This window comes from Lissotriton helveticus, chromosome 1_1, assembly GCF_964261635.1.
Source record: "Lissotriton helveticus chromosome 1_1, aLisHel1.1, whole genome shotgun sequence".
Lineage (NCBI taxonomy): Eukaryota > Metazoa > Chordata > Amphibia > Caudata > Salamandridae > Lissotriton > Lissotriton helveticus.
Window position 1 is genome coordinate 1,078,831,030 of NC_136057.1, and position 23,863 is coordinate 1,078,854,892.

General features: G+C 44.6%; 1 protein-coding gene across 3 annotated transcripts in view; it reads left to right on the plus strand.

Moving 5' to 3' along the window:
* Nucleotides 1-23,863, plus strand: part of NEDD1 (NEDD1 gamma-tubulin ring complex targeting factor) — a 383,820-nt gene that overhangs the window by 140,141 nt on the left and 219,816 nt on the right. For all 3 annotated transcript variants that reach the window (XM_078677984.1, XM_078677985.1, XM_078677986.1), the window contains exons 8-9: nucleotides 5,578-5,788; nucleotides 18,958-19,089. In XM_078677984.1, the coding sequence (XP_078534110.1) occupies nucleotides 5,578-5,788; nucleotides 18,958-19,089 (343 nt within the window). The remainder of the gene's footprint in view (nucleotides 1-5,577; nucleotides 5,789-18,957; nucleotides 19,090-23,863) is intronic.

Below are 23,863 nucleotides of genomic sequence, written 5' to 3' on the forward strand. Positions count from 1 at the left end.
CGCAATTGAGACATATTTTGACAAAAATGTGGGCTCGGTAGAGAGCTTCCAGGTGGTGTGGGAGGCATTTAAAGTCTATATTTGAGGGGTCACGATGTCCAAGCACTCTGGAGTTCTTAAAGTGCTGCGTAGAAAGTTGACTGACTTAGAGGCTACGCTGACTGACCTAGAGACGCGACTGTAACTTGGTGTCTAGGATGGGGTGAAGGCAGAATTCAAGACCAAATTGGAGAAATTTCAAGAAACAGCTGATGCTGAAATTAAACATCTCAGCAAATATGCCACGTCACGTATTTATGGTGAGAGCGAAAGACCCGGCAGGATACTCGCACAGCTACTACGGAACCGGCGTGACCTCTGCTGAGGGGGTTGCTCTAACAGACGATCATGCCATAGCGGAGAGGTTTAGGCAATTTTATTCAGTGTTGTACTCTTGACGCAGCACAGGCTCTGAGGTCGAAATATTAGAATACTTGTCTCATAATAAACTGCCATGGTTGACTGACACATCGCAAGTTTTTAATGCGGCCAATAGAGAGAGAGGAAATACTTCTTGCCTTATCTACTATGAGAGCGGGTGGTGCCCCCGGAATAGATGGCCTAACGGTGGCATTTTACAAGGCATTCCTGGACCTCTTACTGCCGCACCTTTCTGCTCTATTTGATGATATATGCGTATGTGGCTCAATGCCTCCCTCCATGAGAGAGGCGGTCATTGTGGCCATTTTAAAACCTGCGAAACCACCTGAGGAATGTTAGTCATATCGTCCCCTCTCACTCCTCAATGTTGATACCAAAGACTTTGCAAAGATTTTGGCCAAGCGACTGGTGCCACTGGTCCCCCTGCTGGTCGCTCCGTAAAAGGCGGGGTTTGTCCTGGGACGTAACATCACTTATAATCTACATGCAGTGTTTGGGGCGCTAGAACACACCGTTCCGGAGTCGCGCCCAGTTACAGTGTTTCTCGATATGGAGAAGGCATTCGATTCTTTTGAATGGCCCTTCATGAGGCAAGTATTGGTGCGTATGGGCTTAGGGCCGTTCTTTCTGCAGTTGTTGGGAGTACTCTATTGCTTGCCTTCGGCACGTATTAAAATGTGGACTTAGTAACGGACCCGATATTTATTTTGCTGGGCATGAGACCGGGCTGTCCGCTCTCCGATTCTCTACACGTTAGTAGCGGAACCCTTAGCCTGTGTGTTGCATGAGTATCATGGACATAAGGGCATTCGCATCCCAGGACATGATCTCATAGTTTCGGCCTATGCTGATGACACGCTTCTTTATGTGCGTGATCCTGAACGACATCTCTCCTCGGAACTGCGGGAAGTGGTGCTTTTTGGGGGAGTCTCGGGTCTACAGGTTAATTGGTCCAAATCCCTCACACCGTCTACGGCAAAATTTGACCTGGGCCACCCACTTCAATGGACGATGGACTCAGAGAGGCTTCTTGGAATACAAGTACACTTCGACTCGGAGGTGGTCTTTAGAGACAATTATGGTATATTAGTGGGTAAACTGGAAGACTATATAGACCGTTGGATTCGATTACCGTTGTCGCTGCTAGGTAGAATTTCAATAGTGAAAATGGTGATTCTTCCTCGATTCCTGTTCCGATGCAGTGAACAAGTAGCCGACTTTGCACATCTACCCTGGCTCCGCACGGGGGTGGCTAAGTTTTGGAGACCGGTGTTTTTAGAATTGACAGCTATAACTGGGCGAGAGCATCCACCGGACTTTTGGGCTTCTCGAAACCCTTGCCTAAGGGACTTCGCAGGTTAGTAGACATGGAACTTTTCATTGCAAGGCCAAGGCGAAGGGTGGCCATTTGCTGGTCAAGGGGCCCTCTGCCTAGGTTGACCCAATGGGCCTCTTGACATCTATATTGCGCTACACAAACGGAAATTTTCAGTGCTCTCATGCCCCCGCAATAGACCTGAGAATTTCTGGACACTGTACAATACATATAGGGCCAATAAAAATAGTGAGGGAGGGGGCTCTCTGACAGATGTACAGATGTAATTATTTTACCTCAATCAAGTTGTCGCTGTGGTACAACTCGGAGAGAGTAAGTTGTCCTTGGTAAAACACTATGAGTGCGAGTAGGGGAGTGAGTTATAGTTGTTATGTAACTTACAGTATGTATATCCACGGACTGTCCTCCAGTGTCTTGCCTGAGGGTATATTACCCTCGTATCAACTGTTATGATAACTGCCTGGTGTGTTACCCTGTTGCACTTTGAACCTTCAGTGACTTTGTTTTTTAGGTCTCGCGACCTATCGATGCGCGCAAGCGCATCGAGCGGAGCGAGAATTCAAGTAGGCAAACTGCTTGTGAAACCACCAGCTTTTTGCCTGGCGTTTTCACGAAGTTCACGTGAACCACGTGATCAACATGAACGCGCATCAGCCTCCCTCCCTCCTAATTGCATCTTGCCGCAGAGCACATCAAAGGGCTTCGCCCGACGTGCGCTCTGCGGCTTCTCGGCTTCTCCTCCCCTAATTACGCCCACAGCCTTCCTTGCATTTCTCCTCCCCCTCCCCAGCCAGCTTCCCCCAGGCCGTGCTTGTTATTACAGCCTCCAAGCACCATTTTCTTAAACTGCTTTCTCCTGCAAGCTGTTGCAGGCAGGACACTTCTCCCCCAAGCTTTTATTTTTTTTTCATGCACGGCACACTCAGCTGAAATAATGGCGGCAGCGCCTTCGTTTATTTTATTTGTGGCTCGCTGAAATCAGCCACACGTCTTTATTTTTTCATACGTCTTTACTTTCAGCAGTAACAATGGTGGCTGCGCAGCTTGCCAAACTCTTTGCCGCTCCCTCAAGTGAAGCCTGCTTTATGGATGTCACGATACAACTTTTTAATATGCTCCGTTCCTTCCCATAACCCCTCCCCCATCGTCCGCGCTTCATAGTTCGTGAAGCACAGCCAAGCAGCCCGGCACTGATGAGATGATGGCAGGAGATAGCAATGAGAGGGATTTCAGGTGTAACTTTAATGTCAATTGCAGAAGCTCGTACCTGCCCTGCGTCGATGAATTTTAGTTAATGAATCATGGGAGTGAAAAAAATTAAAAAGGTTCACAGAAACTTTCTTTTTTAAACACAACCAAAAATATTTTACCCACATATGCCCTGATGCAGATACTTCATTTTAATTTCGTATTATTCATGTCATATTTATTTTTTCATTTACTGCACTTCACCCATTTTGATCGCTGATTATATTTTTATTATTACAATATGGACACATGCATTTAATGTTGTTACTGTCATTATGCTAACGCATGGGTGGAAAGGAAATTTAATGCAATCTTTCATTGGTGTGAATAACACGTGTGCAGTATTTTCAGGCACTTATGATGGCGCTGCACGTCACCGAGGGACTGAAACGACTTAAGGTGGATTTTCCTGCTTAAATAACAAGCATTGGCATTGCCAATAGGTCTCGCTTGTGGGACCTTATAAGTATTTAGTTTTGCAGCACAATATCCTTGTAACTAAATACTTATAAGGTCCCACAAGCGAGACCTATTGGCTATGCCAATGCTTGTACTCATCCGTCATTGTGTTGCCATGATAACTGTAATGTGTCTACTGCCTATTGTACAGCTCGCATCCGGTGCTCCTTTGTTCTTGTTCAAATGCAATAAAGTAATCAATAAAAAAAAAAACATCTAGCATGAGGAGGCAACCGGGCAGTTCTGCAACAGAGACCTGATCAGCGTTCTATGATGCTATATCTAGAACTACTAAATGTTATTAAGTCGCAGGGATTTGACACAAAGATATCCATTTGGCACTGCAAGGCAATGCATGTTTGTAGATCTATTTAGAGCTACTGTTTTGGGTCAATTCAATTTTGATAAATCAATGGTTTAGATTTATTTTCTTTTTAGTACTTGTATAAATAAATATGGCGTTTACATTTTCTTTCCCTGCAGAGCATTTTTCCTGACAAACCACACGTTTCTATGAAACAGGAGAAGGTGCTTTTTCATGAGTACTTCTATATGACATTGCTTCATCACGTGCAATTTCTAAATTATGTCTTAGCGGAACGATTTGTTATTTAAACACCCCAGTTTTTTTCTTCAAGCTTTCTTAATAGTGTGAATAGCCTTTGCAGAATGATTGGGGAAGTTATCAACTTTATTATAACATTGTTATTGTTGTTAATTTGCATTTATATAGCATTCAGTCTGCCATTAGTGTTACGTTAAAGCACATTTTAGTAGTCTGTGTATGACTATCAAAGTGTGTTTCCTGCGGAACAAAGTCTGATTGGTTTGTAAAGTAGCCCATAGCATATCCTAGCCAAGCAAAAATTGTTTTAGGCCATAAAGGACCTTTAGGTAGTTCTCAAGTGCCAGTTTTTAGGTTTTGTCTGTCCCTACCACCACCTCACTCCATGCCCCATTCTCCACCCTGTCACTAGTGCCTCCCTACTAGAAGTCTGCTGGAAGGACTTGGCGCGCTTTACATTTGTGGCAGTTACAGAACACAAGGACACATTAATTTTTACAGGTATGGGGAGGTTAATTGATTTACCCAGAATCACAGGATATATTGAGCCGTCACAGAGACTTGAATCTGGTTCGCCAGCTCCAAAGCCGGCAGCTCTGGACGTAACGCCACAGCCTTTCCATGTTCAGTGTTCCAGTTAACTACACTTTGACACACTGGTAACTGCAATGGGCATTGATCCAAGAGCAAAAATGGTATTAAGTATATGGACAATAATAATTTGAACTTGTTTCTACACATAGAGCTTAAAGTAAAAAAACAAAAACAAACATCATGCAGTCTAGCCACTACATATCGCTTTTTATTGATATTTTTTATGTTTTTACTTTAAGCTATGTAGCACAACAGCTCGAACCACTGTGCAACATTTAAATAAAATATAAAAAAGACAGACAAAGCCAATAGATCTTGCATAGGGCAAACCTATTGGCTTTGCTAATGCTTGTCATTAGAAATCAAACCTTTCTGTACCAAGTGCACCTAACACACATTTAGTAGCAAGACTTAAGATTGTGCTTCTTGGAGGAAATCTGTTGTACATTTACCCAGAAATCAATCTGACGGTTATTTCTCTGCTTCTTTGTTCTTCTTTCAAAAGGTACCTCAAACTACTTCTGTGCTTGGGTGTGCTATAGAATTAAAGGTTATGTATTTGTAACACATGTTCTACATTAGTAGTTTAGTATCTGGAGCGACCTATCCAACCTTGATAGTTCTACAGTTGTATCTCAAAAATTAAACTGAGGTGCTGCACAGCTCTGAATTATTTAAGACTCCTGTACCAAAGTCTCCAGGTAGGCTGAAATGACCTTTGTATGGACTCCTATAAAATTTGCTTCACAGATGTAACATTCCAGGTTTTTTTTTACTTTTCTCAGTGATGTACAGCCGTTAGGTTGACCCAATTCTTCATATAAATTTGATCTAAAATTGAGGCATGTAGATGCAAGAATTAATATCCAGTACTTATTTGGAAACAATCTATTTTCCATCTATTTGGTAAATCTGACAAATTAACGTTTTTTTCTGTTTCATTTTAATATTTCAGTCTAATAGCAAAGGTCCTTCAAGTCGATCCTCATCTGTGCTTTCTTCAGCTGTGAATAAGAGAAATTCTCATAAAGGAAACGTAGTCTCTGTAGGAATCCAGAATTCCAATATGGTGAAGGATGTGAATTCTGTTGCAGCCACTGGAGTATTTGCTCCTGGCTTACCAGAAACTGACAATAAAGGAATTGATTTTAACCAGGACAAGACAGGTAACTAAAACGTCATTTTAGTGGCTATTTGATATGTGGAGATTTTTTGCTTAATCTACCAGGTGTGCTGTGCTTTTAATAGATATGCATTGAAGTTTGTGAACCTGTAAAGCATTCAATAAATGTGTAATCCCTGCCACATTGAAAACAGTAACCTTGCCTCCATGTTATTTTCCTATATGTGGAGAAACTTCACATTTGGCAGATGTGTACTGTTAAGTATTCTTCTGGACTGGCCTGCTTGGGTTATTTTTTGGGGTGTGGTGGGTCTTTTTCAACACATTCTTCCTTTCGCAGACTTCTCATGGTATCACATAAATCATGCATGTGTGCGGCAGCAGATCACTCAAACTCCCTCTCTCTCTTTTTCGGTCTTGGGCATATCCACCAGCCACCTTTATTATCCTTGTGTAAACTTTTTAATGCACTCCTAGACAAATGACCTTGGGGCTATTTAGGTAAATAGCAGGCCAGTCTGCCATGTTATATTACATTATATTTGTTTAGCTTGGTGTTCATCTGAGCTTCTTGTTGAAAACACTATAACCACTAACCTAAAGGAGATATATAATAGTAACTGACTAGCGGTAAAGAGTTGTAGCTTTAAAAGATTTCCATGGTAAAAAAGTTTTTGTCCTAAGCTGTAGTTTCCTCCATGGAAAATGTCTCTTCTCTGAATCTGAAATATTTTCCTTCGGGAACTACATGAATTCCTGGATTAGCAACCAGAAACACACCAGTTAAATGTGGAGGAAATTAAACTTATAGAGTTCTCTATCTACTTTGGCTGCTTGGACAACTAATTAGGGGTTTTGCTCAGTGAAGATACTGTCCTTGTAAGAAAGCTGATCATTTGCAGTTGGTGGTGTAGAAGTGAAATCTGTAATATAAGGAATAATAAATGATAGAAATGATAACACGACCACAGTTCTTTGTCAGCTCAGAAGATGGTAGATTTATTAAGTCAACAAAACACCAAATACGTGTGACACGGAGACAATCGCATAGAAGCCTGAATGTCCAAAGAGTTGATGTGTTCGGCATAATTTATAGACATAAACCACAAAAACCACCCATATGATACGTAGCAAGAATTATTATACGTAGCACGGTCCACCATGATTCCTACAGCCAATGGACAAAGATCTGTAATTGAAATCTCCTTGTAAGGTCCGATACATACATACTGTAGCTAACCATGTGATCTGAATGGGCAGTATTGGGGTCAGTCAATCAAATGCAAGCAGCCATGGCTTGGTATATTTCCATCAAAAACTGCTACATAAGCAAGGAGACGAATGATGTTGTGAAATCTGTTATTGCTAAAAAATATTGTGCAAGCGGTGTGTCACGTATCTCGTCTGGAGACAGGTTTATGCAAGGGCAGCCTTTCTCTGATCTGTGAAAGGGCAGAACTACCCAAGATGGAGCATTTAGATATAGGCTAAGCTAATAGGGCCTGAAGCTACAATATTTGGTATCAAAATCAAAGATGGCTTCTACATTCCCCCATCTGATACCGAGTCACTATACCCTACGCCATCAGACTCATACCCATGCCAGGCCCCTCAGCCACTGCCTTTTGCTCTGGCCCATGTCTGTGCTTATGGCCACGGCGCATAGAGCGTGAGCAGTAGGAGACAAGGGATGCACAGCAGACTGGGCAGACATTTACCATAATACAGAGTGTCAATAATGCAGATGCTATCATAATGACAACCTTTCTGATCCATGACCCCCAACCTGACAGCAATAGCATCAGTTTGTCCCAAAACTCTCCAGTGTGTATGCCATCTGCCTCATCCCTAATATCCTTTGTTATGGATTGCCCTATCTATGTTCCGGCTGTTGTCAGGAATATATGAACAGCACTTTTGATGGATGACGCGGCAGAGCCCACCCTCTTTGGCTAGGATGATGTCCAAAGAAACCCTATTCTGGATCACTACAGCCCTCATGGCGGACAGCTCTGCTGTTATGTTTCCCAGCCCTGCTGCAGTAGAGTCAGCCAGATCCTCAATCATTCTAGCTAACTCATGTATCCTCTGGGAGGTGTATACTACTCCGGCACCTGGGACCATTACTCCAACAGCTGTAATAAAATGATCAACCCATCCATCTGACCTTCTCATCCTTGTGGGTCTCACACCTGGTCTCCTAACCTGTGTTATGTCTGAGAAGTGGACCATTCGTGGTATTATTGATGCAAGGTAACAACAGCCGTACCAACCAGGAGGTAGGTAAAAGTATGCCCATTGTCCGCAGACCAAGAATAGTCCCTTGTAACCCACCAGTCCAGGTGAGGACCGGACCCAGTATTGCTGTCCTTGATACGTGACAGCCTCGTGACGCGTGTGCAGTTACTTTTGCCAACAAATATTTGGTCCACTTTCCTTGGTCCCATTATTCTCCTTATTTTGTTTATCCTGTTCTCGCATGCCAACAGTCCTGGTTTTCCATGCAGTAATTCCTGCAACGCACAGGTGTAGGGTATGCATGACTGTTGTGTTGAGCAGTTTTGTGCTGTAGCCATGTCCGAAGGCAATTTAGGCACTATGTCCCGTTGTATCCTTTCATCATGTAGGATGCAGGATGGGGCTAAGGACAGCTCTTCTACTCTAAACCTTGGTATATTACCTTCCTTGTTCCTGCTCTGCTTATTGTCCTCCTCCTCAGCCCTATCCTCCCAGTCCCTGTTTTTGGACCTCCTGTCAAATGTGCTACGCATCTCAGTGTCTGTCCCTGTAGGCTGCATATTCCTGCATGGTGCCCACTTCTTTTTAGGCTCTCTGGCATCCTGTCTGATACCTGCTATATTGGAAACATGCAGTGTTGATGCTGCCGTGATACCAGTGTTTGATGGTGCAACCAATACTGACATATTGCGTTCAGTGGAGAGTAACTCGTGCATCAGAATACAACCCATGTATTTGTAAACTGGTAGTACACTATAGCTCATGCTGTGCTGTGTATCTGTTGGTAGGTGTGTGCAAACATAGCATCCTGAAATGTTCATGATCTGTACATACAATTTCAGCATTTCAACATATTTATTGTTATCATATTCTTCCCACAATTCTCTTTCTCCTCCTTCTGTAACCTCCTTCTTCCCCAACAGAATTTGGTCTGGCACAACTATATTGGTCTCCTCATGTTGTATATCTGTATTTTTCTCGTCCCCCACTCTGCCATGAAGAAATGGGATCTCAAGATCGTCTGCAAACACTATAAGTATTGTTGTCAGAATTATCCCAGGTATTGGTGATAGTAAGGCCGCCAGTACATATGGCCATCTTCGCTCACTTGTCCTTGGCCTAGACATTATTATGTGTTTATGGGACTAGTAGTATGCTGCTGTTCTCGCCCCAATTGACATCTGTGACCATATATAACCCGCTGTTTTCTATGGCAATTATAATACTCTGTAAAACCTCAGTACGCGCTGTTGTTATCTCCTGGGCTGATGGCAGGAAGCCAACTACTGGAAATGAAAGGTCATTCAGTATAAGTGTCTGCAGCCCGCTCAATATTGGGGAGATTTGGCACTGCTACTCTCTGAACAGTTGTTACCTCTACTCCTGGTGATAACGTTGCCACTGCTGACCTTATTGTTATATACAACACCCTTTCTCCCACCACCCGTATCGTTATCCACCTGTGTGCTGCAGGTGGTGCAACCTGCATTTCTTATCTTTATTAACAATTAATAAACTGTTCATACAACATCCATTATCGCCCCCCAGCCAATGTGTTGTAGACCAGATATTACGCTGTCCAAGATGTCAAGGCATGTGTTTGCCAGTACATGGGCCGGTGCTTGGCTTCCAAATGTGGGGAATGAGAGCTGTTGCAATATCAAGTCCGCCACCTTGCTCAGCAGTGGTGGTTTTGGTACGATCAGTTGTACTTGTCCCTTCCTCTCCACTCCTGGCCACAACAATCGTATAATTATCACCAATTCTGACTCTTGCACTTCTATTGTCATTCGCCTCAGTCTTCCAGTCCTTATGTTGGTCAAAGGCGGTGGTCCAGATGCGGTGGGAGTCATGTAGCTGAAGAGAGTCTATTTTCACAGTTCAATGTTCTTCTGGTGCTTCACTGTTCCGTGCTGTGCTGTCAGCTCTTGATGTCTAAATAGCAGGGTCTTGTATCTCTATATTTGATACAGACACCAGCACCATTTGCAATAAAACACGCTGGCGCATTTGCTGGGTGCTGTCAGAGGTTACTAGCACATGACAGACGATAGGCACTTGGAGAAGACAGGTGTCTCTATGATGTCATCCGGAGGCAGTGTCTGCTGGGCACAGCAGAGGGTTGCCTGTGGGGCGTCGATCTGTCTGTTGGAGGGATGGCCTGCAGCCAGCAGGAGATCTCTTCTTCCTTATCCCCTGTCGTGCTGGTCGGGCTGGTCCTTCCTGGTGGATCGGAGGTTGTACCTATGGTCCGCCTCAGGTGTTGCTGGTGAAGCCGCTGGAGCTTGCCGCCCGCCGTCCTGGTCCACTGTCCGCATGGTGTGAGAACTGTGGATCCACGATGTCAATCCCTCGCACTTCACGGCGGTCGCTGTCGTCAGGAGGACGGTGTAGGGCCCCTTCCACCTAGGCTGGAGGCAGTGCCGCCCGGTGTGGGCCTTAATCCAGATCCGGTCCCCAGGCTGCAGGTCATGTGGTGGCGGAGTTGCTGCTTCTGGAAGAGCCTGCAGGAAGATAACGTAATGTCTCAGTTAGTTTTTTACAGTAACACAAAAGCAGATCATCTACTATTGGCAGAGGCGCAGTGGACATGTGACCCGCAATGTTCATGGGTCTACTGAACAAAATCTCATGCGCACTCAGCTTAGTCACCCTGTCAGGCGTACTTCTCATTGCCAGCAGGGCTAGGCAGCGCATCCACCCATGACAGTTCTGTGGAAGCGCAGATTTTCCCTATTTTATTCTTTAAGACCCCATTTTTCCTCTTCACTGCACCTGCTGCTGGTAGGTGATAAGCACAATGTAGTTTCTCTGTGATCGCAAGACCTTTGCATAGACCCCCTATTACCTGGGAAATGATCGCAGGCCCATTGTCTGAGACTACAAGGGTTGGGATCCCAAACCTCGGGATAAGTTCCTTCAGGAGACACTTAGCAACTGTTGATGCATCACAGTTCTTTGTGGGGTATGCCTATGTCCACTTACTGAACATGCACACGGCCACCAAGACATGCCTGAAATTGTGGGTGGGGGACATGTCAATGAAATCCATTTGTAGGCTTTCAAACGGTCCATGGGGTGGAGGGAAGTGACCAGGTGCAGTGTGGGTACCCTTTCCAGTGTTATACTGTGCACAGATAGTGCACTGCCTGCAAAGTCTCTCAGCCGTTTGACGAAACTTGCCATGATACCAGCATTGTGAAAACAGTCTTATCATTCCATCTCTCCCCACATATGAGGGGCCATGGAAGAGACGTGCCATTGAAGGAAGCATTGATGAAGGCAGGCATATCTTCCCATTGGGCCCAGTCCATAATCCCTCATCTGTTTTCACACACCTTACTTTTGCCCACTCGGTCATCTCCTCAATGTCAACTTGTTTCTGGATGTGAAAGGGGTCAAAATGTAATGAGTCTTGTCTAGCATCCACCTCTTTGTTGCTGCTCACTATCTGTACCATTGCTAGCTGACAGCCTGACAGTGCTATCCTCTTTGCTTCTTCATCAATGAATGCATTGCCCTTTGATACATAGTCTCTAGATGATGTATGTGCAGCACATTTTATGATGGCTACCTTTGATGGGAGTAGCATCACCTGGAGGAGGTCACAGATCAACTGCGCATGCTGTATCTGTTGCCCTGCCGACGTGAGGAACCCCCTCATCGACCACAACTGACCTAAGTCGCGCACTACACCAAATGAATACTGGCTGTCGGTATTTACCACAGAAACTGAGCTGAGAAATAGATCAGACAAACAGAGCAGGAACCAGAAACATGATAAACAAGGCAGCTCACGGACATGCAGACCACCGGCATCCAATGTAGCGAAGCAGAGAGAAGGACAGAACAAAAAAAGTAATCGAACCTCAGATCCGAACTCCAAAGGAAACCCGGCGCAGCAGCCGCACCTGGCAATGTCACCACGAAGTCCGGAGCTGCATCCTCCACCAAATGTAGAAGTGAAATCTGTAATATAAGGAATAATAAATGATTGAAATGATAACACGACCACAGTTCTTTGTCAGGTCAGAAGATGGTAGATTTATTAAGTCAACAAAACACCAAATACGTGTGACACGGAGACAATCAGCATAGAAGCCTGAATGTCCAAACAGTTGATGTGTTTGGCATAATTTATAGACATAAACCACAAAAACCACCCATATGATACGTTGCAAGAGTTATTATACGTAGCACGGTCCACCATGATTCCTACAGCCAATGGACAAAGATCTGTAATTAAAATCTCCTTGTAAGGTCCGATGCATACATACTGAAGCTAACCATGTGATCTGAATGGGCAGTATTGGGGTCAGTCAATCAAATGCAAGCAGCCATGGCTTGGTATATTTCCATCAAAAACTGCTACATAAGCAAGGAGACTAATGATGTTGTGAAATCTGTTATTGCTAAAGAATATTGTGCAAGCGGTGTGTCACGTATCTCGTCTGGAGACAGGTTTATGCAAGGGCAGCATTTCTCTGATCTGTGAAAGGGCAGAACTACCCAAGATGGAGAATTTAGATATAGGCTAAGCTAATAGGGCCTGAAACTACAACATTTGGTATCAAAATCAAAGATGGCTTCTACAGTGGTTTCCCACCTAATGGAATAATAACACTAACATTTCAGGTTGAACCCCAAAGTCACTAAATTTACCTGAGCTCAACCCCCTAGTATCTATGGCACAAAGCAGACCGAGACTTAATTTATGGTATTGATTAAAGTATTTGTGCATCATCAAAACAGTAATTGTGAGAAAGTGCCCTTTTTGACATAATTACCCCCCACTTTTTGCCTGGTATTGATGTGGTCTCGATTGTAGTGCACAGGCTGCCTGCCAACCAGGTCCCCTGTATTAGTACTTCTTCCCTAAAAAATATTTAACAACTGGCCTTTCAGGCCCCCCTGTAAGTCCCTAGTACATGGAACCTGGGTACCTAGGGCATGGGGACTGAAGAGGGTCCCTTAGAGACTCCTTACCTAGGCAAGACAGACTTTCTTTTTACCTGCAGCAGGCCATGCATACTGTATTGGCAATTTGACATGGCACACTGCCTGTGTGCCATGCCAACTAGCACTGTCTAAGATCTAGGTAAGTCATCCCTCTAGCAGACCTTACCAGCCCTAAGGCAGGGTGCACTATATCACAGGTGTGGTCACATCTGCTGTAGTAGATATGCCCCTACAATATTGTGGTCTATTCCTCAACGTTGTAAGTGCCAGGGAAGCCAGAGTTCATGTGTTGGAAACTCGACAGCTCTAGTTCCACAGCATGATGATGGCTTCACTGAAAACAGAACTGTTTGGTACCAAAGTACCTCTTTCAATAAACCCACACTGATGCCAGTGTGGGATTTATTGTAACATGTACTCAAAGGACACCTCAGAAGTGTCCCCTGAAAAACTTGAAAACCTACCAGCAGCCTGCCACTACCAGACATGTTTCTGGACCCCTGGGTTGGGAGCCTCTGTACTCTGGGACCAGAAACAATGCACATCCTGGGCGGAGGTGACACACCTCCACCCCCAGGATGGACACAGTGCTTGAGAGGGGAAGCTTCAAAGGCCTGCCACCTTTGCAATGTGACCCACAGCCTCTGCAGCTAATAGGAGGTTGCAGCCCCCGGTTTATAGCCCTACTTTGAGCTAGAAAACCACCTGGAAAACTCACCTGACCCTTGTCTCTTGTTGACCTTTCGTCCCGGAGACCGGAACTGTAAGTCGGGTACTTATCTGTATAACTGTATTATTTTTTTTCTCCATAGGATAACATTGAACTCAGTGCAAATTGTACTGTGCCGACTTATGAAAGTTTTAAGTATTTTTGCTGCAGAACGTACTCACCTTATTGTGAAGAGCTTGGTCTTAAAATAAAAAACCATTTGTATAAAATTGGTGTGGATCTCCTTTTTGAGTCATGTGTCCCTAATTGGTCAATCTTGTGCAATAAATGTCTTCTAATCCTCTTTGTTAGACCTAAGGCTGTACACCCACACTACCACTAATAAAGCAACTTGGGTTTGCATTGAGCCCTCTACGCTTCCTGGGGAATTTCTGGACTCTGCAAGGTATAACCACCCAGTGGTATACCATATACAGAGCCAGCTTCCTACAGTAATAAAGTGAAAACCACAAACCATAACAATTTGAAACCGAATTAGAATAATAGAGTACATTTTAATAAAATGATTCCAAAACGACAAAAATCCAAGAAGGGAAACCAGAGAGATGAGAGTTTTAGGTAAATAGTTCCTAAAAGCACTTAGCACCAATGATAGCCTATAGAAGCGGTAAGCTGGGGCCTAGACACAATTTGAGTCCTACTGCGATGGAGTGCAGGTCATATACCCCAAGTGAGATTGTCCTTTAATAAAGAACTTACTTTCTTTGTTTTATGGAGCTGAAAATCCTCTAATGGGTGAAGCCTGAAGCTGTATCTGAAGAAGGTGCAGTGAAATTGGACACTTCGGCGAGAAAAACCTGCCCTGAGGCAGCAGTGAGCTTGGCAACAAATGGGAGGATAAATCACTGGAGCAGCGATGATGGTAGGAAGCAGAGTGGTAAAGCGAAAGGGGGAATACATAAGACACCATCCCCACTCCCCAGCCATGCATTCCTGACCCATACATTTGCCTTTAGCTGATCCTAGAACATAAGCACAGGTGGACCACACCTCAATTTCAAGAGCCAAAAGAACAATTATTTAACTGTGTATCACGCAAGTATTGTTCAAAGTATTTCCTTTTATTCCAGTATTAAGCAGAAAGGCTGCTGTTCCGGTTATCCTTTGGCTTTACTCTCTTGTGGAAATTGACTTTTTCAATCTATCAGTGCCCTGAAGAAGTCTTCTAGTAGGACAAAACGCGTCAGCTGTATCGTTGTGAAAACGGATGTTCACAACCACGTTTTAAAATTCAATATTGGAACAAAAGGATCAACTTTGAATAATACTTGTGTTGTATACAGTTTTAAAAATTGTTCTTTTGGCTCTTGAAATTGATGTGTGGTACCCCTGTGCTTATGTTATAAAATGTTATGATCCCATGGGGACTTGCTCAGTGACGGTGGATGCGTTTCAGTGTGCACAAAAACCCTACTAAGTATAGGGGTCAGAATATAACAGGGATAGTAGTCCAGGTGCTGTGGATGTGAGGGCTCCACTGTCAGATTTGTTTCTCACTGATCCTTGAGCTTAGTAATAGGATATTATTGATGTGATACCCCATGTAATTTTGTACACCAATCCTGTCCTGCAAGGATTGTGGCGCACAATACAGACTTTAGTCACTGCACGGGAGGTGTCTAGCTGGTGGGTGTAAATCAGGGATGTCAGTTGTGTCATGAACATTGGCAGGTGGGAGGAGGGAGTCAGCGTTAAGTGCTAAACATTTAATATTTTTAGGTCTTGCCTACTCAAAGCTTGTAGCTTTACTGTAGTCAAAAGCCTCATGTGGACCATACCAAACACCTACAACATACTTGGAGGCAGCCAATTGTTTAGCTTTATAGTCACTCATTTGCTTGCTTCTCATTCAATGGCTTACTTTCCTCTTCTTGTGTTTGTCTCCTGTAGCATATCCTTTTTACCATCCATTTGATTGGTTGACTTCTATCCTTTCACAGCTCACATTTAGGGAGTTATATTTCCTTTTACCTTATGCACTTCATAAACATTGGTTTTTCCAGCTATCTCCCTTGCGTGCTGCTTCCCATTCAAAAATACCACCCATGCTTCATGTTGCCCCCTCTCCCTCACTTGCTATGTGTTGGACCCGGCCTCGTGGCGTGGCCCTAACCCTCCCGCATGGCGGGCCCCGGACGACATCGGCCCTCCATCCAGCCCGGGTCGGCCTCGGGCACACCTCTGCACGACCTACAAACCACCAGATCCGCCACCCGGCGGCCCACAGCCACTGACACGGCACACTCGGGCCGCCCCAGCATTACCGGTCCGGTGCCCACCCCGGACCCTCATTCCAGGCCCGACGCCATCTTGGGCCCATCACGTCACAGACACGTGGTCCCGGCCCAGCCGCGGCCACCGCCCCAGCGAGCCTGCCATCGAGGCACCAAGAGCCCTCCGGGTGGTAGAGTGGCCACTCAACCAGAGACAAGGAGAGGGGAGTTTCGATGGCTCTCCAACCGTCCCCGGATGCCTGGTTTCGATCGGCCTCCGGCCTCCCTGAGCGCTGGCTCCACCCCCTGCTGGGTGTCTGGACACCATCATCCCGGCCTCTCTGACCCCCAGGCGAGAGGGTCCGGACATCAAAGGACTCCAGACCTATATCTGGGCCAGCCCCGGAGTAGGACGGCAGTTGTATACCGGAGTCGAGAAGCCCTGCTGACGCTGTCGCGGCTGACCCTGAGACGAACTCACCTTGCTGTTCTACCTGGAACCTGCTGGCGCTGCCGCGGTCCATCTTCGCTGTAACCACCTTGGAGCCTGCTGGCGCTGCCGCGGTCCATCTTTGCTGTAACCATCTTGGAGCCTGCTGGCGCTGCCGCGGTCCACATTCGCTGAACCATCTTGGAACCTGCTGGCGCTGCCGCGGTCCACACTCGCTGAACCATCTTGGAACCTGCTGGCGCTGCCGCGGTCCACACTCGCTGAACCATCTTGGAACCTGCCGGCGCTGCCGCGGTCCACACTCGCTGAACCATCTTGGAACCTGCTGGCGCTGCCACGGTCCACACTCGCTGAACCATCTTGGAGCCTGCTGGCGCTGCCGCGGCCCAACCTTCCGGAACCCCCCAGCTCGAGGATTGAGAGCTGTGCGTAGAGTCTCCTTGCAACCGACCATCTATAAGACTGTCCCGCTACCTTGCCCTTTGTCACGAGACTTTCCAGATCTCGGGATCTGCTGTATATATTGAAACGATACTTATTGCCAGATAAAGATTGAAAACTCTATCTACGTGTGGTGTACATTTGTAGTGGTGTGGTTACTCTGCTGTACGATTCTAGGAGAGGGCCCTCACAGCGGAGGCCCCTCGACGTCACTTGTGTGCTGCTTTTCCTGTTAGATTCCTGCTCACCACCTCATGTGTGCTGTGTTACTCAGCTTCTTTTAAATTTGTATTTAACCTCACCATGTCTGTTGCTCCTCCCACTCCCTTTTTCCTCACTCCCTCACCTGCTCCTCTGTTGCTCCCCCCCCGTTGCGATCCATATAATGCTTATAGTTAGAATGTTTTGGAGAGCGCCACAGTTCCCATGTGCTGCCCCAAGCCACTCTGCTTTCACAAATGCGCTCTTGCGCAGGTACATTTTTTTTATTTGTATTTACTGTTCCGAGTGTTGTCCACCGCCTTGGGTGAGTAAATGAAAATAATTCAATAGCACCTGCGTCATTCAGTTGGTACATCTATGTGAAGTGACACATGCATACTAATACGTCCCCATAGATGCTTCTGACTGAATGACGTGGGCGAATGATGCATGTGCGCTCATGCTCCCGTCGTGTTTTTACCAAACAGCATTTTGCTTTTTGGTGATGCTGTACAGCATTAGCAGAAAGCATTGGCAAGGCCAATAGATTACAATGGTGAGACTTGTTGGCTGTGCCAGTGCTTTTTACTTCTTTGTGGAAGTGAGAGTGATTGCTCAGCAGATCATATCCCTACCATCAACTGGTTTTCTCAGACACTTCAGAGTGACCACTGCATCCCAAATATGGCCGTCTTACTACAAAAATAGCGGAGTGTCCTACCTATTGTCATAGCCAGTATTAGAGCTCAAGACAGTCCTGCTGCTTTTTTTTTTTGTTATTTTGTTTTTTAAAACAAAGGTGCAGAAAGTATCTTTAGTGCTGCAGGTACAGTGGCACTAGTGCGGAAGGGTATGAAGTGACAACTAAACGTCATTCATCACTATTTTACCATCCTACCTTGTTTTCATTCGGGCCCAGGGCACTCTTGCTATGCCAGCGTTTCGTTGGGCCTTGTAGCAATGGCTCAAAGGAGAGGTAAATTGAAGCAGGGAAGACACCATAGTTTGGCCTCAGATGGTAAGGAGGAGGATATGGCAAGATGGAAGCCTTGTATTTAACAGAGGGCAGAGGAGACAGCCCACTTCACAAATCAGTGGCTATCGTTAGTGAAGCAGGTGCAGCTACAACGGGGCCCAGGGATCTGGGAGTCCCACTGCATCACATTTATGACTGTCTCACTTTAGAAAAGGGACAGGGGGTGATGTTCTTTCTAACATTAGGACGGAGGCCACCCTTGCAGAATTTAAAGTGGGATGAAATGCGAGAGCTTGTGTAATTTTGGGTCAGTTATTGGTTTTGTTTGATACGTTTGCTGTAACATTTAGTCTGGATTATGAGCTACTGAAAACATATCCCTGAACTGATCTCAGGAACCCTGCGCTCAGCCCTGTCCCTCCCACTCCACCTGCAAGTCCTTGTTCTAGTTTTGGAGGGTAGCCCAACTTCAAAACATTTTGCTTAGGAGCTCCAAGCCAAAAAAATTGAAAACCTCTGTTACGGTTTGGTTGTGCACTTGACCCTTTAATCATTTCAAAGTCAATCAAATGAGTTTCAGCAGGTTTTGTTACAATTATCACTGTTCACAGCTGCAAATGAGTACTGAGCAAGTACTGTATTTATTGGATATTATTATTGTACTGTGAGAGTGGTTTTTATGTGCCTTAATTCTCAAACGATTGTGTGCATCCACAGGGGTCAATAGACTTGATTGCTGGTGCTCCCTAAATCTACCTAACTGTTGAGATCAGCCATTTGTCCATCAGGGTACTGAGAATTTACCCAGGCTGCTGATCGCCAGTTCAGTCTTGACACTTGAGAACAACTTTTGTTGTTTTACAAAACAGTCACCTCGTTTTGCTGTCCATGTGCTGATTGCATTGAATGATTTTTGCCAAATGAATCTGTTCTGATAACAGCTTCTACTTTGCAGGTATTTGTTTTTCAAAAGTAATCAATCTGTTGACTTTGTTTATTATAGGTGTACGTCGAAGCACCAGTCTCGATGTTATTCCTTCAAAAGAAACTGATTATTCAAAATCTATGGATTTAAAAATCAATGATGCATACGGAAGGAGTAGTTTAGGTGATATGTTCTCTCCTATCAGAGATGGTAAGTTGACACATTTTGTTGTTCTTTCTAGCACAGTAGTTTTTGGCAGTACATGAAAGTTTTGTTTGCTTCTTCATGTAAAATAATCGAGACTGAACAACCAGATACTGTTTACCATGAAACATCTCTAAGCAAAATGCTGCATACTTCTTTCTGGCGCTCTGTGTGATGATAGCAGTAAAACAGTGACTCACATTGCCTAACAGTCACTTGTTTCTACTCTGAAGCAATCTGGTCCAAGCAGTGGGGGCGGGGTTGTTGGGGGATAGTGGTGCTGGCTTATTGCCACCACAGATGGACGCTTGACAGGGAGCTGTGATCCTGGACTCCTCCATATGTGTATCTCTGGCATATCCCATTGCATCTTGGAAACCAAGATGGTTACCCTTGAGGCTGTGGGTACCAGGCGATGGAGCTGTAAGGCAATCAGAGACCCGGATCTGCCGTGCTGGCGGCTGTGCTGCTGGGGTGCTGTGGCCTAGAAGACTGAGCTCCTTTGGGCTTTGCGGTGGAGACGACTGCCAGATTATGGTGGGCGGACTCTTATCTGGCCCAATCCTTACCCACTAACGCTGTTGAGGATCTATATGCACCTTTGCAGTGACCGGGAACCTTCCCATACACTCCCTGCCTGCTGTGCTATCAGATTGGAATAATTAATGATGCGCTTCCATAAATTGGAAGCATCCCTATTTTAGGGCACTCCTTTGGTTCCTTGATAAAGACTCCTCAAGTGCTTTCTTAGGAATAATTTTTCTTTTATTTCATTATGTTTATTCTTTTTTAGGGAATTGGTTTAATTCCATGTGGTTTCTTTTCATTTGTTTTTTGGCATTCAAAATGTTCAAAAGCATACACATTTTAATCCGCTCCGATGCATTTCGGGCTTTTTGCCCTTCTTCCGGGAGCTTATCTACAAAAACATAAACATAAAGAATATAGCTTCTATGTACATATTTGTCAGTAAAAATACAGCGATATAACATGTAATCTATTCCGTGCATTCATGAATTCATAGTGACAAAACATTTGTGCGTGGCCCGAAGCATAAGTGGTGTTGTTCGTGCCGGTGGTTTGTGATTCAGTAAAAAAGTAAAAAGAGTTGCGCGGACTCACGTTTTGTCAGTTGGATTACTGTGCTGTGGTTAACTGAAAAGGAAAGCGATAATAAGTATATACAAGGCTCGTCTTTTGAAATGTGTCGATAGTTAGTGGCGTTATTGCCAGGCAGGTCGGAGAAACGTACTTGAAAACGCCAATAGTTACGCGCTCTTCGGTTCGATGTCGCGGCCATATTGGAATTTTCCAGAGTAAAAGAAAATGATAACGTGAAGTGTATAGACGTAAAGAATGATAACAGTGTCTAGAAGTAAAGGCTTAAAGGATGAAAAAGTGTGTTAAAGTAACATAGATTAACAGCGAGGATAAATCTGAGTGTATCAGTTCAGTGTGTACATATATGTTGATGAGTACTAATGGCAACATGGGAACTCACATCAAGAGCCCAGAGGGCTAATTACATATATAGTATCAGAGATAACCGGTAAATTCCAATCGGTCATTTAAACCATACGGTTTCATAGAGTTCAATGTACAGAGCCAGAAATTCTCTCTTTGCAGGAGATATTTATTATTGTCTCAGCCTTCTTTCTTGGTGACGGTTTCTAAGATTAGAAACTTAAGTTGTGAAATATGGTGTTTAAGTTCATTAAAGTGTGCTGCAACAGATGATTTTTCATTATGTGGTCTGATGTTAGATTTAGGTTTGTTGATGCTGATTTTTATCTTTCTTTCCGTTTTCCCAATGTAGACTTTTCCGCATGGACATTTTAAGAGGTATATAACGTTTGCTGTATCGCATGTAGCTGTAGTTTTCAATTTAATATTGAACCCTTTCATGGGATGTGTTATGGTACTCCCTTTAATTATGTTATTGCAATTGTTGCAGTTCATACAGGCTCTGGTGCCTTTATTTTCTTTTGTGCATGGTGCACTTTTATTCAGTAATTCTCCCAAGTTGTTATTTCTAGAATATGCAAATATAGGCGGTTGAGTGAATAAGGTCTTGAAGTCTGGTTCCATGCTAAGAATTGGCCAGTGTTTCATAATAATCTTTTTGAATGCTGGACTCCATGTCGAGTATTTGGAGACCATTACCAATCTGGTATTTTGTGTCTTTTCTGTATTCTTTAGCAAGTTTGTTCTGGGGATTAAAGTTAAGCGTTGTTTGGCTTGTTCCACGATGTTTTTGGATAACCCCTCATTTCGAATCTTTGTCCCATTTCTTCAATCCTTTCAATTGCTTTGGGTTCATTAGATGTTCTTCTTTTTGCTCGTACCGTTTGGGAGAACGGTAAATGGTGTTTGAGAGATGTTTGATGAAAACTGGAGTAATGTAGGGTATTGTTTCTGTCCGTTTGTTTTCTGAATAGGTCAGTCTCCAGATTTGTGTCTTTCAGAGTAATTTCCACATCTCGGAATGTTATTTTTTCTTTTTGTATCTCCCATGTACATTGAATTTTGTCATTGATCTCATTCAAGGCTGTTAGTGCCTCATGAAGCTTCTCTCTGGTGTTATTCCAGCTACACTTGACATCGAACCGAAGAGCGCGTAACTATTGGCGTTTTCAAGTAAGTTTCTTCGACCTGCCTGGCAATAACGCCACGCAACTATCGACACATTTCAAAAGACGAGCCTTGTATATACTTATTATCGCTTTCCTTTTCAGTTAACCACAGCACAGTACTCCAACCGACAAAACGTGAGTCCGCGCAACTCTTTTTCCTTTTTTACTGAATAACAAACCACCGGCACGAACAACACCACTTATGCTTGGGGCCACGCACAAATGTTTTGTTACTATGAATTCATGAATGCACGGAACAGATAACATGTTATATCGCTGTATTTTTACTGACAAATATGTACATAGAAACTATATCCTTTATGTTTATGTTTATGTTTTTGTAGATAGGCTCCCGGAAGAAGGGCAAAAAGCCCGAAATGCATCGGATCTGATTAAAATGGGTATGCTTTTGAACATTTTAAATGCCAAAAAACAAATGGAAAGAAACCACATGGAATGAAACCAATTCCTAAAAAAGAATAAACATAATGAAATAAAAGAAAAATTATTCCTAAGAAAGCACTTGAGGTGTCTTTATCAAGGAACCAAAGGAGTGCCCTAAAATAGAGATGCTTCCAATTTATGGAAGCACATCATTAATTATATTTATCCAGACGTGGTCCCAGGACGAACACACCACCTAAGGAGCACCCGAACAATCCATAAACTTTGGAAATCTATCTAAAAAAAAAAACACACAAAGAGTTATAAAACCATAGGCTGTGCACCAACCAATTCAAATTTCTATCAGATTGGAACACACGCAGTGGCTCAGATGTCCTGGACCCAGCAACCTGACAGAGATGCAGGTGGGAAAGAGACACAGAACCCTCACAACAAATGGGGGAAAAGCCACCATTGGGAGGAGGCACACACAGTACCATAGCATTGCAGGTTTACCGGGAGCCTTCACAGTGAGATTGAGTGTGGCCTGGCTGATGGCCTACCTCATAGGCTTTGGCTAGTCCTTTGAGATATTTCACAGGCTGGCGATCTGCTCACATCTGGGTACTAGAACTGTGGGAGACTGCCAAACTTTGTAATATTCTAGTAGGAATCTTCTAGTCTTGCCTGGGATTAATGGAGCCAGCATTTGCACATTGTCTTTCATGGAGAGTATTGAAATCTGTCCTTTAATTGAGTGGAAATTCAACACGCCACTGCTACAGACAGATTTGTTGTCACTGACTGCAGGGCCAATTTGAAAGAGACCGTTATTTATAGATTTCTTACCTTTGAATTTCCTCCAGGCGTCCGACTGGATCTGGCGAATTTTTTTTAAGCAGTACCCCAGCGCTTCGGTAGGTGGCATCGGTCAACTCTGCATCCGTTGTCTGCATTGTGGTCGACGGAATTACATTTCCGTTCCAGCCTAGTGCAGATCTGTAGAGGGCTACCCCTTAGTCTCTTTTTAGCTAGACCTTATGCGACTTTTGCCAACGTATTCCTTTTTTTTTTTTTTGGTCTTTTGACTCCTGTTGCGCGAGGGATGTCCCTTCGGTGAACCAGCTTCAAGCTCTGCGGTGCCTGTCGCAAGATGATGTCTGTGATGGACCTGCACCTCGTGTGCCTGTGGTGTCTGGAGCCTCAAGGCCATTAGCGGAGGCCCCACTCCTTTTTGCACTCCAAGTCGATGAGGTCATCGGGTACGTCAAACACAAGAAGGTGAAGAAGAACAAGCACTCACCTTCTGATGCAACACGGGATTCGGAGCGTCGTCGTTCCAAGACTTCGTCTCCGGTGCCCGATTCAGGGACGACTCCACGCCTCCCCCTATTTCCAGGAGCCGGAGCATCTCCTACCCAGCTTCAACAGTTTTTTGAGGCCTTACACCTCATCTTTGGGCAGCCTATCTGATAGAGACTACTATCTGCAGATTCCTTAACGTAGAATTATCCCCAGGCCTGAGACTGGATCCGGATTTTTTTGCCACAGCATCCCTGCATGTGGTGTTTGGGGGAAGATCATGGCTTCACTGATTGCGAGGTGTGCCAACAGTTGAAGCCGAAGTTGCGGCGGGAGCGCCGGATGAAACTTCTCTTGGCTCGTCTGTCCAGGTCGGCTTTGTCACCTCGATCAGCTTCTGCGGAAGGTTTACGAAGCAGCCATCGTCGTCCTCTTCCCTCTCCTATGCCGCAAGAGCGTCG